This window comes from Hippopotamus amphibius, chromosome 4 (assembly GCF_030028045.1).
Source record: "Hippopotamus amphibius kiboko isolate mHipAmp2 chromosome 4, mHipAmp2.hap2, whole genome shotgun sequence".
Classification (NCBI taxonomy): domain Eukaryota; kingdom Metazoa; phylum Chordata; class Mammalia; order Artiodactyla; family Hippopotamidae; genus Hippopotamus; species Hippopotamus amphibius.
In genome coordinates, this window is record NC_080189.1 from 3,360,626 (window position 1) to 3,374,729 (window position 14,104).

The window sequence follows — 14,104 nt, forward strand, 5'->3', positions numbered from 1 at the left end:
GACTCCCCTCCCTGGGCAGGCCGCTCTCATTAACCAGGCATCCTTGCTGTACATCTTCCCATCCCCCTCTTCCTACGCGGCCAGCACATCCTATCCATGTACCGTTCACCGTGTCCTTTTACATCTCTCACTTTGTTTCCACTCACAGCCGAAACGTTCGGTCTCTGAAGACTGACCAAATTAAGGCACATTTATGTACTGAGAGCCTATGGAGACATTAAAATGATCACGGAAATACACATTTATTTACATGGAACTATGTTTACGATATGTTATAAACTTTTCCCCACGTAGTACAGATAGACATCACTATCCCACATATTGCATTATCTGAAAGGATAAACGTGAAACTGTAATGGGGGTGATTTCTAGTTGATGGAGTTTTTACACATGATTTACTTTTATCTTCTAAAATAGCCTTCATCTCTGTTTTCTAATTTACTATAATACATATGTAATTCAGATTTAGTAAAAGTATCTGATATGACACATACGCCTAAGCTCTCACCGTGCATTCCTCAGGTCCAGCAGGTCAAATGCAACACCTCTGTTTCTCTAAATTCTATCCCTTTCTCATTGGCCACTCTCCTCTCCCAGGAACCGGCCTAACCTGGTCCCACTTGCCCCTCTGGGCTCATCGATGGCTCTGCTCTCTGGCTGGACCCTGTTCACGGACGGTCCAAGCGGGCTCCTGCACCAGGGCCTCCGTGGCTGCTGTTCCCTGCGGCCTGGAACGCTTTCCCCCAGAGAGCTTATCTGCAGGACTCTCACAGTCAGGTGCCCGCTTAAATCAACTTCAGCAGAAAGGATTTCCAACCATTCTTTGCAAAACAGCATGTCCATACCTTTCTTCATCTTTAAAAGTCGGCTGTTTAAATAGCAAATGAGACAATGTTCAAGAAGTGCCAGTACGTGGCCACAGCCTGGGCACTCTGCTGGATGCTGTGCGCACCACGGTAAGTACACAGAGGTGGATCCTGCTCTCGTGGCGTTTACAGGGCAGGAAGGACAGCCAGTGAGTAAACAATTCCATTTAACGTACGTAACAAACGCTAAGTCCAGGATGCATCAGAGCCTAAATCCAGAAGAGTCAGGCAGCAGAGAAAAGCCGGCGGGGGGTGTGAGAACCAGGGAGAGATCAAAGGAAAATGACAGCCTGTAGGGGCGGTGCTGAGGAGGGAGGACAGTGGACATAGAGAAGAATGTTCTGGGCAGAAAGAACATCCTGTGAGAACTACTCTGAGCAAAAAAGAAGATGGACTTCAGAAGCAATCAGAGAAGTTCAAGCCGTCCAGAGTAAGAGAAAACTGGGGAGATGCCAAGGGAAGAGGCAGGAAAAGTAAGGGAACTGATCTCAGAGAGCGGGAGAGACGGAGGGTGTCCTGGGCTGGGGCTGTGTGCCTGATCCTGAGAGCAGCGGGAAGCCAGCGGCATTCGGGGAGGGGAGATGAGTCCTGCACGTGTGAAGTTGAGGTGTCCAGGAGACATCCCAGTGGACACGTAAACCAGTCAGTGAGACAGGCCCCCCCCCACCCCCCCCCACACACACACGGCACACTCAGGAGAGCATTTGAGCTGGAGCTGCAGAATTGAAACTCAGTGGCATATAGATAGTAACTAAAGTCATGGGACTGAGTGAATTCTTCGGGAGTAGGGGGTGGTGTACAGAGGCCTGAGGATTTCAGACATCTAAAGGTGAAAACATAAAAACTCCACCCACGTGAGTGGCCCGTCTCCTTGCAACAGAGCTATTACCTGAAGAGCATGGCTCCTGGTCCTGTCTGCAGCTGCACTTGTCTCTAGGCCTGTTATCCTTTAGATGAAGTGTTGCCAAACATGCCAACAGCAGTTGGGGGGTCTCAGTATCTGACTGAGTCTGAGACGGGTACTGACAATTCTGAAGCAGAGCTGGCAGAAGTTCTCGATGGATGAGATAAGAAGTATAAGAAAAAGAGCAAAATAAACAATGACTCCAAGTCTTTCAGCCTGCTCTGTCGGAAGAACAAGTTTCTCATCAGCTGAATTGGGAGAGGCTGTGCATAGAGCAGTGGGGTGTTTTTGGGGGCGTGGGGTAGATCAAGAACTCATATTTGACGATATTAAAGTTAGGATTGTGATGTCTATGAGACATCTGAGAACTTCAGGAGAGAGGTCTGGTCTGGAGAAAAGGAGTCACCAGTAGGTGGAGAATATTTTAAGCCACGAGAATAGCTGAAAACACGAAGGGAGGGAGTGTGGAAACCAAAAGGGGAGGATGAAGACTGAGCCCCGGGCCCACAGACATCAAAAGTCGGAGAGAAGAGCGAGGACCAGCACAGGAGTCTGAGAAGGAGCTGCCCCCGAGGCAGAAAAAACACCAAAAGAATGTGATGACCTATAGCCAAGCGAGAAAGTTGGTGCAGGTAGAGGGAGTAATCAATTGTGTCAAACACTGCTGATCATTAGACTAGGATGAGGTCTGAGATGTGACCTTGGAATTCAGCAACCTGGATGTTACTGGTGACCTTGACACTAAAAGAGTCAGGAAGTGCTGGGGGTGAACACCTAACCAGGGTGGGCTTAGTGAGAACGGGAGAAGAGTAATCGAGATGTCACAGACAGACAGCTGTTTCAAGCTGCAAAGGGGAACAAGAAATCAGGCAGTGCCTGGCGGGGAAGGTGGAGTCACGCTAAGTTTCATGTGTGTGTTTCAGTGAGACAAATAAGAGCATATCTACCCGATGATGGGAATAATCTAACACAGAGATTAAAAAAAAATTAACATTTAGAGAAGAAGGGAAGACATTTGCTGCAACTATCCCTCAAATAAGTGAGGCAAGTTCACCCCTGATTTTTGTAGATTGAGCACAGACAGGTCATCTGTGGTTACAGGCTGGGGGAGGGGCAGAGCACCTGGCAGGTGCAGATGCTGGTGGGTAAAGAGATGTGACGGTGAGAGTATTCTTAAGCTTTCTTCTGGTAGGTTTAAAGGAGAGGTAGGGTGGGAAGAAGGCTGGAGGATTAAGGTGAGAAGAGAAGGTTTGAAATGATCTATCATCCAAGAGTTGGAAAGAGGGAACAGAAGAGGAGAGCCCAGGAAGATTGGTCCATGTACATAAATAGACTTAAGTGTCTGACGAAACCAGAAGACCTCATCAAAGTGGCCACCTGATACCACAGAATCCTATCACAGTACGTTAGGGATCCACAAGGTTGAGAAGTCCAATGTGGTCATTTATAAAAGATGGAAGAATTTACTCAACTAAGCAAATAGATGGCAAGGCTACACCATGGGCAACTTCAGGAAGTGTATGCCTCTTCTTTTGTAGGAGGGAGTTGCAAGTGAGTTCAGATGTTGTCAGTTCTACTGCTCTACACACCTCATCTGACTTGCCCTGGTGGTTGCAACAATTATGTGAGCAAAGTCCACAAGGGCATTCAGACATTAGAGAACGTGAAGATTATTATACCAATCATTTTTAGAAAAGGTAGATCAAAAAAACTGTCTCTAGTATAAAAATGGGTGAGGAGAACTTTAACTCCAACCCAACCCATTTCCTCCTGATAAATAAAGTGTATTAGTTCTAGGCTATTAACTCCAATATTAAACCCAAGATACATTTGTGGATGTTAGTGGTTAATGTACACTAAAAAAGCAGTCTCTTTCTCTGATGAGAATTACACCATTTTTCTTGATCATTTGGGTATTTTGTTAGTTCAACATAGGCACCACGGGAATGAGGGATACTAGAACAGAGAATTTAAGGAATGGCAATAATTCTGAAATACTCACAAGCTACAGTCTCGGTTAAAACACACAATGTAGCCACTGAAATTGTAAAGGAAACTGGCTGGAGACAGGGGGCTTAGATTCTATACAATGTAGCAGTTCACAGAAACCAGACAGACTAGGTTCAAGTCTGAGCCTGGCTACTTATTAACTGTGTGATGTTGATCAAGTCATTTAAACACCTTTAGCTCAGTTTCCTCATCTGTAAAATGTTAATAATGGTAGTTGTGAGAATTGATTTAATGTGTGCCAAGCACTTAGTCTAGAGCTTAAGATATGGGAAACCCCTGGTAGATGACAGTGATGATGGTGGTGGTGGTGGTGGTGGTGATAATGTTGTGGTGGTGGTGATGGTGGTGGTGATAATATGGTGGTGGTGGTGATGGTGATAATGTGGTGGTAGTGGTGGTGATGGTGGTGGTGATACTGTGGTGGTGGTGGTGATAATATGGTGGTGGTGATAATGTGGTGGTGGTGGTGGTGGTGATAATGTGGTGGTAGTGGTGGTGATGGTGGTGGTGATGATAATGTGGTGGTGGTGGTGATAATGTGGTGATGGTGGTGGTGGTGATAATGTGGTGGTGGTGGTGATGGTAGTGATGGTGGTGGTGATAATGTGGTGGTGGTGATGGTGGTGGTGATGGTCATGGTGGTGGTGATAATGTGGTGGTGGTGGTGATGATGGTTATAATGTGGTGGTGGTGGTGGTGATGGTGGTGATGGTGGTGGTGGTGGTGATAATATGGTGGTGGTGAAAATGTGGTGGTGGTGGTGATGGTGATAATGTGGTGGTGGTGATAATGTGGTGGTGGTGGTGATGGTGGTGGTGATAATATGGTGGTGGTGGTGATGGTGGTGATGGTGGTGGTGATAATGTGGTGGTGGCGATGGTGGTGGTGATGGTCATGGTGGTGGTGATAATGTGGTGGTGGTGGTGGTGATGGTGATAATGTGGTGGTGATAATGTGGTGGTGGTGGTGGTGATGGTGGTGATGGTGGTGGTGGTGGTGATAATATGGTGGTGGTGATAATGTGGTGGTGGTGATGGTGATGGTGATGGTGGTGGTGATAATGTGGTGGTGATGGTTATAATGTGGTGGTGGTGGTGATAATGTGGTGGTGGTGATAATGTGGTGATGGTGGTGGTGGTGATAATGTGGTGGTGGTGGTGATGGTGGTGGTGATAATATGGTGGTAGTGGTGGTGGTGATGGTGGTGGTGATAATGTGGTGGTGGTGATGGTGGTGGTGATGGTCATGGTGGTGGTGATAATGTGGTGGTGGTGGTGGTGATGGTGATAATGTGGTGGTGATAATGTGGTGGTGGTGGTGGTGGTGATGGTGGTGATGGTGGTGGTGGTGGTGATAATATGGTGGTGGTGATAATGTGGTGGTGGTGATGGTGATAATGTGGTGGTGGTGATAATGTGGTGGTGGTGGTAGTGGTGGTTATAATGTGGTGGTGATGGTGATAATGTGGTGGTGGTGGTGGTGATGGTGATGGTGGTGGTGATAATGTGGTGGTGGTGGTAGTGGTGGTTATAATGTGGTGGTGATGGTGATAATGTGGTGGTGGTGGTGGTGATGGTGATGGTGGTGGTGATAATGTGGTGGTGGTGGTAGTGGTGGTTATAATGTGGTGGTGATGGTGATAATGTGGTGGTGGTGATGGTGGTGGTGATGGTCATGGTGGTGGTGATAATGTGGTGGTGGTGGTGGTGATGGTGATAATGTGGTGGTGGTGGTGATAATGTGGTGGTGGTGGTGATGGTGGTGGTGATGGTGGTGATGGTGATGGTGATGATGGTGGTGGTGGTGGTGATAATATGGTGGTGGTGATAATGTGGTGGTGGTGGTGGTGGTGGTGATGGTGGTGGTGATAATGTGGTGGTGGTGGTGGTGATGGTGGTGGTGGTGATGGTGGTGGTGGTGGTGATAATCTGGTGATGGTGGTGGTGGTGGTGATAGCAAGGAAGAAGGGCAGGAGGTGCAGACAGAGGAGAAAGGAGGAAGAAGAGGAGAAGAATGAGGTTGTCGTAGTGATGATGGAGGTAGATGGTGGCGGTGGTGGTGGTGGGTGGTGACTCCACGTCTACACAGGGTTAACTGTTCCACAGGCAAAAAAAAAAAAATCTTGCCTTTTGGGGGCCCAGCAATTTGCCTGTTACATTGTAGATACTCAGTAATCACTAACTGTATGAATTAATGTTCTGATAATTGCTAAAGCTCGTCTCAGCGTCACGGCATTTGATAAGCCTATGAATGCAGAGCACTCTTTCCCCGGCTCCTCTCATTTAGGCTTGTGATGTAAAGCATGAATGCCTTCTTTATGGTATTTGGAAAAATCCCTTATGAAGGCACAGTTAATTACTGCAAAGTTATTTTGTTCACTTTAAGCCATTACGTCTTCAGGGAGCAGGAAGAAAGGGACTGATGAGGAAGAGGAAGAAGTGGAGGAAAAGCTGGGGGGGTCAGCTGAGAGGGCAGGAGGAGAGCAGTTACAGTCCCTTACATTCTTGTTTTTTTTTTTTTTTGAGACAAAATACATACAGTTTATTACCTTCATCTAACTTCGAACTTTCAAGTGATATTCAGGTAAGGTAAGCAGGCAAAATGATGAGTATTACTTACATTTAGTAATCAAATAATTCTTATCCTTGGATTGTTTTGTTTTGTTGCTGTTATTTTTTGTTTGCTTTTCTCTGTGAGTTGGAAAAGCGGAAGACTTTGGAGTACGGTATAAGAATAACATTGATTAGCTTCTCCAACATAAAATCATAAAGGAAAGGACTGAAGCAAAAGTTAATCTCTTTAATCTATAACCTATGATACTGCACGTTCCATGTAGGTGTGACATATCACAATGTATTGTAGAACATTATGTCCAAAGACAAATATATTTTCAAGTACGTCCCTTACATTCTTGACGGTGCCTGGTCTCTGGGGAGAACTGACCACCTGGCTAATTTGCAATGAAACGTCACACTGTGTGTACATTTATAGAGGAAGAATCCTTTTAAGAAAGCTCCTGGACACCAAAGTCATGTTCATTTGAACTACAGGTGGTCTTATGCATAGACGTCACCTGCCAAAACAGGCAGGCTGGGCGTTTTCTGCTGGGCACAAGGCCACTTCTCAACTGCTTGTATTAACTCCCAACCTTGTGGATATAACAAAATTCTGAAATTCAGAAAGCCAGCACATCTCAGGACCAGCCCCATGCATCTGCAGCATAAGTTAGCTCATGAGACACAAACACCTGCCAACAGTACCCAACACGGTTCCTGCAGAAGCTTAGGTGCCCTTGGGCCTCCAGATCTCCGCTTACACTTGTTTTGCATAGGGAAAGCTGATTCAGGCCAAGTTTGAGACCATGGGCACCCTAATATAGAGATTTCCCTACATTATTATTTTTTAAGCTTTTTATTGGAATATAGCCTGTATTATTTTAGGACCTCATGGGGTCTTTCCAGGGCCCCCTCTGACCTGCTCTGAACACTATACCTTTGAGCGCGAGTGTATGCACCGTCTTTGAAACTCCTTCTCAGGAAGAATGAGAGAATCACATCCTTCCTGCATGTGTGTCATGACTGCCACTGGCTGCTCCCTGTTTTGTCTCCAGAATGACTTTGTGCTCCTTAAGAGGAGACTAATCACCTTTTATTCCCAAGATCAGGCCCAGGGCATGTTATCTGTGCTTACCCTGCCCTCCGTGATGGGTAAACACAAACAGGAAGCAGTTCTAAGTCCCCCTCAAAACCGAAGGTAAAATTACTTCCCCAAACGACAAAGACCTTGGCTCTGTCTACGTTTTGGATTTCCACATGCCCCCGCCATTGGTATTCACAGTACACTGCTCTCATTTCTCCCCAATTCCCTCTTATAAAATACACTCCCTCTGAGATTCAGCTACTTCTTTAAGTTTTAAAGAAGTGAACCTAAGGATCAGAAATGAATACTGAAGCCACAGCAGAGGACAAAGGAGAAGCTGGTGCCCTAGTGAGAGACTAAAGGCAAAGAGTCGATGCTGGTTGATTTTTGAGAGTTCATGAAGCATAAGAAGCATTTCAGAGGAGTTTGACAGCAAGCAAATGTAATGACATGGTGTCACTCAACAAAACAGTAGTGGAAAGAGCACAAAATGGGAAGTGAGGAGACAGGCTTCCAGCCACACTTACATCACGAACTAGCTCTGTGGCCTCGGAAAAGTCACTTAACCTCTCTGGGCCTCATTTACTATGAAAGCCAGGATGTGAACTAGACCTCTAGCACTCCACTACAAAGGTTCTTTGATCTGAGGATTGATTTTCAAGTGCATCCCACTGAGGCTAAGACAAAACACAAACAATACCCATGGAGCGAGCAGCAGAGGTTCTAGGACCAGACTACATAGGAGGGAGGCAGCAAAGCCTGCAGAGGATGAGGGGGCAGTCATTTACATCTTTCCTCCCAGGACTGCACTCAAAGTATTGCAGACCCAGCTAAAGGAAATACACTGTTTTGAACCAAAAAAAAAAAAAAAAAAAAAAAAATGCAATATAAACATACTGCTTTTTGTTTCCCTTTCTATTTTGCTTTATTGTTTAAAAAAAATTCCCCCAAAGAAGATTTCATCCAGGTTAAAGTTCAAGAGGAAAATTAATGTATCTGCATCTGTGCACCAGGCTCAGCTGTTTCCTTCCTTCGGCAGCATTCTAGAAGAATCCTTTTAGTTCCTTTTGGCCCCTGTGTCTAGTTGGGAGTGAAAGCGAGAGGAGTACAAAAGAGAATAAAGAACATGGAGAGGGAGGAAGGCTCAGCTGTGTCTCTCCCTGTCCCGTTGCTTAGCAACATCTCACATCTCCGTCTGAGAAATAATGATTCAGGGAGGCGACACAGAGGACCCAGTTCTCACGAAGGGGCAGCCTGATTTTATCAGATACTCATTTTCTTAGAATGATAATAAGATGATGATCACAGCAAAAGCTCTGTGGATCCACTTCTACAGCCAGAGAGAGAAGGTGAAAGGCAAACTATGAACCCCAAACTCTCAAAAAGCGGCAAGGCGTGGGAAAGGGACTTCTCACGTGTACTCAGGACTCAGGACTCAGGACTCACCACTTATCCACTGAGCCTCGGGGTCATGGATTGTGAAATCTTCACTGAAGAGATCTTCCACAGTTACCTTCTTCTTTTGAGACAGGCTGTTATCTTCCGCTAAAAAAAAATGAGGCAAAGAGTCAAAAATTTTATTTTATTTTTTTGGTAAAGAAAAGAGAGGACTATGAAACATTCTGATTGCCATTCAGAAACAGTATATAGGGTAAAACATAATTTCTGTAAACAAGTGCTGAACAAAAGCTAGGCACGCTTTCTGTTTTTAACTAAGCTATCAAGAACTATGGTAAGGGGAGTACGGTTCAGTACAGTGGCATCATGACGCTCCCTCCACTTGCAAAACATGAATGATCATATTTCTTAGGTATGAAGGTAAACAGTTATCTCAAGACGGACGGATGGGGACTTCCTAGGTGGCAGAGTGGTTAAGAATCCGCCTGCCAATGCAGGAGACTGAGGTTCAATCCCTGCTGCAGGAAGATCCCACATGCTCCGGGACAACTAAGCCTGTGTGCCACAGCTACTGAGCCTGCACACTAGAGCCCACAAGCCACAACGACTGAGCCCGTGTGCCACAACTATTGAGCCTGCACTCTAAAGCCTGAGAGCCACAACTACGGAGGCTGTGTGCCACATCTGCTGAAACCTAGAGCCCGTGCTCTGCAACAAGAGAAGCCACCGCAGTGAGGAGTCCGTGCACCACAATGAAGAGTAGCCCCCGCTCACCACAACTAGAGGAAGCCCACGCCCAACAATGAAGACCCATTGCAGCAAATAAATAAATAAATAAATTTATTAAAAAAAAAAAGACTGACTGATGAGCAATAAGGTGTGAATAGTCAAGAAAGGAAGGGATCTCAACTGTATTATGTAACCAGTCATTCATTAAGCATTTATAATGCCAATCGCAGATAGCATGTTGGAGACTAGAAATGGAAAGACAACTAACACATTCCTCAGGCATTTATTCTCCGTGTGCTTCACTTGTCCCTGGCTGCCTTTGGGCTGGGGATTAGTTCTTCAGATAGAATCACGCCTTCATTCTGTGTGCAAACTACGAGATCCTGTCCCCCCTCACCTGGGTCACCACACTGGGGAGTGAGCACCTGGGACAAGACTTAAACATCCAACCCAAGAGATGTTTAGTTAATGGCCCCAGGGGGGAGACTTCAGGAACGTGGCAGCTTTTATCCTATTTCCCAAGGTTGAAGCTTTGGGGGTTTTAGATCTGCCTCAGAAGAGCTCCTCTCCGTCAGAGGCACAAAAACCCATTCACCTACTTTGAAAAGACAAAGGGCTGCCCGGGCATCTGACTTGTGAGTCTAAGCAGATTAAACACACAGGACAGCATATCAACCCACCCTCACTTCTGCTGTACTGATAAGAAACTCTTTATCTTAACCATTTCTGATATGCATCATGTACCTAGGATGCTTATGTATGACCCCACCCTCTTAAATAAAATGTGCCAACGGTCGCTGTACTCTTTCTGAAGATTCGGGTCCTCATTTTATCCGTTTCGTGTTGGGCTGCGGTGTGGGGTACCTCAGTGCTCATTAAGGTGTGTGGGTCTGTGTGCATCCTACATGAGGTGGTTTCAGATCAGTGTGATTTTACATTTTGATGTTTGGTTGTTATGCCTGTTTCTTGTCTAAATTTCTGGCTGTTGAGCCACCTTCCCTTCTTGGGCTGTCACAGTGCTTGGCCTCCATACTAACCTTTGCCTCTTTCAACTTTCTGTTTCAAAATCTGCGGCAGGTTGGGAAACCAAAAAGAATTTTTGTGACATTACATAATGAAATAAGAATAAATAATCTCTGAAGGAAATCTCTACAGCTGTTATCTCTCCTATGGTTTCTTTCTTTTGGCCTCTCTGGATCTGACAGACTACTGAAATTCTCAGAAACACCGCACAGATTGATTCCTTGCATATCAAATAGGATTAATGTGTGTAAAACTCTTTTGAAATGTACAGAATGATAAGGTTCAAGGTGGCCTTCCTGTTACACCTGACTACAGGTGGAGCTCCCCCAGGTGCTGATCAAGACATGTTAAAACCAAACCAAGTTCTTCCTTCTAGGACCTTCCTATCTGCAATTGAAGCAACCCCGAAAAAAAGACACGACGTCAAGCATGATGCATTTCAGTATGGAAAACAGACAGTAGATGAAAAATTTAAAGATTAATAGACATCGATCTAAGAAAGTTATACCGTGATCTGGTAATTAAGGTGTATACTTTCAACTAGTCGATAAATAAGTCCCGGAGATCTAATGCACAGTATAGTGATTACAGACAACACTGTATTATAAACATCAAATTTGGTAAGAGACTAGATCTTAATTATTCCCACTGAAAAAAAAAAGATAATTATGTGACCTTATAGAGGGTGTTAGCTAACCCTACAAAGGCAATCATATTGCAATATATAAATTGCAAATGTATATCAAATCAACACGATGTACACCTTAAACTTACACAATGTTATATGTCAAACATACTTCAATTCAAATACAATATATAAAATAAAACAAGAACAAAAAATAAAAATTTCAGAGACACTCAAGTATATGGTCAGAAAATAACTACTCATATTAAAGCTTACATTTTATCTAAGTAAACACCACTATTCAGGGGTGATTCTAGCTCCACATTTGGGTATCCACATGTCTAATAAGAAAGGAATGAAAGACTGCTGTGGGAAGACATTCGGGAACCTTTTTGAAACATTGAAAATGTTGAAGTATGTGGGCCGAGCGATGGGATTCAGAATGTCCTGCTTGAGCAGTGGAGGAGCTGAGGGTGCGGGGCGTGGAGACTAATATCACCCTGTTTGGTCCTGAGGGATGGCTGGTTAGCCAAAGACGGGTAAGATTCCTCAGAGGAGGAACAACCTAAGACAGGCACAGCCGCAGAGGGGCCAACAGGGGTGGTGCATAGAGCCTTCCTTATATCACCGTGTTTGGCCCTGGAGGATGACTGGTTAGCCAGAGACGGGTAAGACTCCTCAAGGGAGGAACAACCTAAGACAGGCACAGTCGCAGAGGGGCCAACACGGGTGGGGCACAGACCCTTAATCCTTTTGAGAGAGGTCTCCTGCCCCCAGGGCTGCTTTGCTCTCCCCACCCAGCTCAAATCAGGACCCAGGAGGCAAACAAAGATCATTGCCCCCAGTCATGTGAGGTCTTTGATTGTTTATGGGATTAACCTGGGAATGATAGACCCTTAGGCTATGCCGAGAACTCAATAAAAGCAACGTGGGATCAATCAGCAAGGCTCTTGATCCTAGAGGTCTTGAGTCCCCCGGTCCCATCTTTCTCTTCAGTCTGTGTCCGTGTCTTCTTCAAGCTTGCGGCACCCGTCACTCACCTCGAGTCGCCGAGTTGATCCCGGCAGACTGCCATTTAAACAAACTTTGGGTAACATAGGAAAAGCCAATTTATTCACTTTCTGAAAATTTTGCTTTTCACAAACAACTGTTTTGTTCATCCAAAAATGCTTTTTTTTTTTTTTTTCTGGCTATGCTGTGTGGCACAGAACTTCCCCAACCAGGGATTGAACCTGTGCCCCCTGCATTGGAAGCACGACATCTTAACCGCTGAACCACCAGGGAAGTCCAAAAACATGTTTTAATGTTTAAAAAACTATTACTTCTTCCGCTTTTAAAACATACTTTAGGGCTTCCCTGGTGGTGCAGTAGTTAAGAATCTGCCTGCCAATGAAGGGGACACGCGTTCGACCCCTGGGCTGGGAAGATCCCACATGCGGTGCAGCAACTAAGCCCATGTGCCACAACTACTGAGCCCATGCACCACAACTACTGAAGCCCGCCTGCCTAGAGCCTGTGCTCTGCAACAAGAGAAGCCACGACAACGAGAAACCCATGCACCACAACAAAGAGCAGCCCTCGCTCGCCACAACTAGAGAAAGCCCGTGCACAGCAACAAAGACCCAATGCAGTCAAAAATAAATAAATAAATAAATAAATAATAAAATAAATCTTTCCAAAAAAAACTATACTTTAAAATCTTACATGACTTAACCAGGGACAGCCTGTGGTGGACGTATTATGATACACACTATAAAAAGTGCTCCATTCAAGCATCTGCTCTCTGCCTCCTCAAGACAGTCACCGCTGGCCTCTCTGGAGCTTGATGCCTTGTTCACATGGTCAAGTGCTATCTAACTAAGTTACTGACTTATAGCCTGATGCAACCAAAAATCCTTTGAGGTGGTGATAAGTACGGGTGACTGCCATGTTCAGGAGTCACGCTGAGGCCTCCATCGACGGACGATGGATAAAGAAGATGTGGCACATATCTACAATGGGATATTACTCAGCCATAAAAAGGAACAAAATTGGGACATCCGTAGAGACATGGGTGGACCTAGCGACTGTTATACAGAGTGAAGTGAGTCAGAAAGAGAAAAACAAATATTGTATATTAACACATACATGCGGAATCTAGAAAAATGGTACAGATCAACTGGTTTGCAAGGCAGAAATAGAGACACAGATGTAGAGAACAAACATATGGACACCACGTGGAGGAAGTGCGGGTGGGGGGGTTGGGGTGGGATGAACTGGGAGATTGGGATTGCCATATATACATTAATACATATAAAAGAGATAACTAATAAGAAAAATATCAAATTGTATACTTTAAATGTATGGAGTTATTGTATGTCAATTTATCTCAATAAAACTTTTTACATTAATTAATTAATTAATTTTATTGGCTGTGTTGGGTCTTTTTTGCTGTGCACGGGCTTTCTTTAGTTGCAGTGAGTGGGGGCTACTCTTCGTTGCGGTGCGCGGGCTCCACATTGCCATGGCTTCTCTTGTTGTGGAGCACGGACCCTAGGCGCGTGGGCTTCAGTAGTTGCAGCACATGGGCTCAACAGTTGTGGTGCACGGGCTTAGTTGCTCCAAGGCATGTGGGATCTTCCTGGAGCAGGGATCAAACCCGTGTCCCCTGCATTGGCAGGCGGATTCCTAACCACTGTGCCACCTAGGAAGCCCTAAAACTCTTTTTAAAAGGAAAAAAAAAATGAGTCATGCTGAGCCCTGAAGAGTCACAAATGAAAGATCTTATAGCTGACTTTTAAGAATCTCACAGAGCAATGGAGCCGAGAGAATGACCACATTGCAACAGTGACAGGGCTAAGGGCACCAGGACCTGGCGCTAATATTTAAGGAGATGGCAGAATAAAAAGTAGGAGGAATTCCAGAAAGAAT

General features: G+C 45.2%; 1 protein-coding gene across 1 annotated transcript in view; it reads right to left on the minus strand.

The window, feature by feature from the left end:
- The window catches only part of DPP6 (dipeptidyl peptidase like 6), a 717,707-nt gene that overhangs the window by 333,556 nt on the left and 370,047 nt on the right, over nucleotides 1-14,104 (minus strand). The window contains exon 3 of the mRNA XM_057731732.1: nucleotides 8,866-8,964. Coding sequence (XP_057587715.1) covers nucleotides 8,866-8,964 — 99 coding nt within the window. The remainder of the gene's footprint in view (nucleotides 1-8,865; nucleotides 8,965-14,104) is intronic.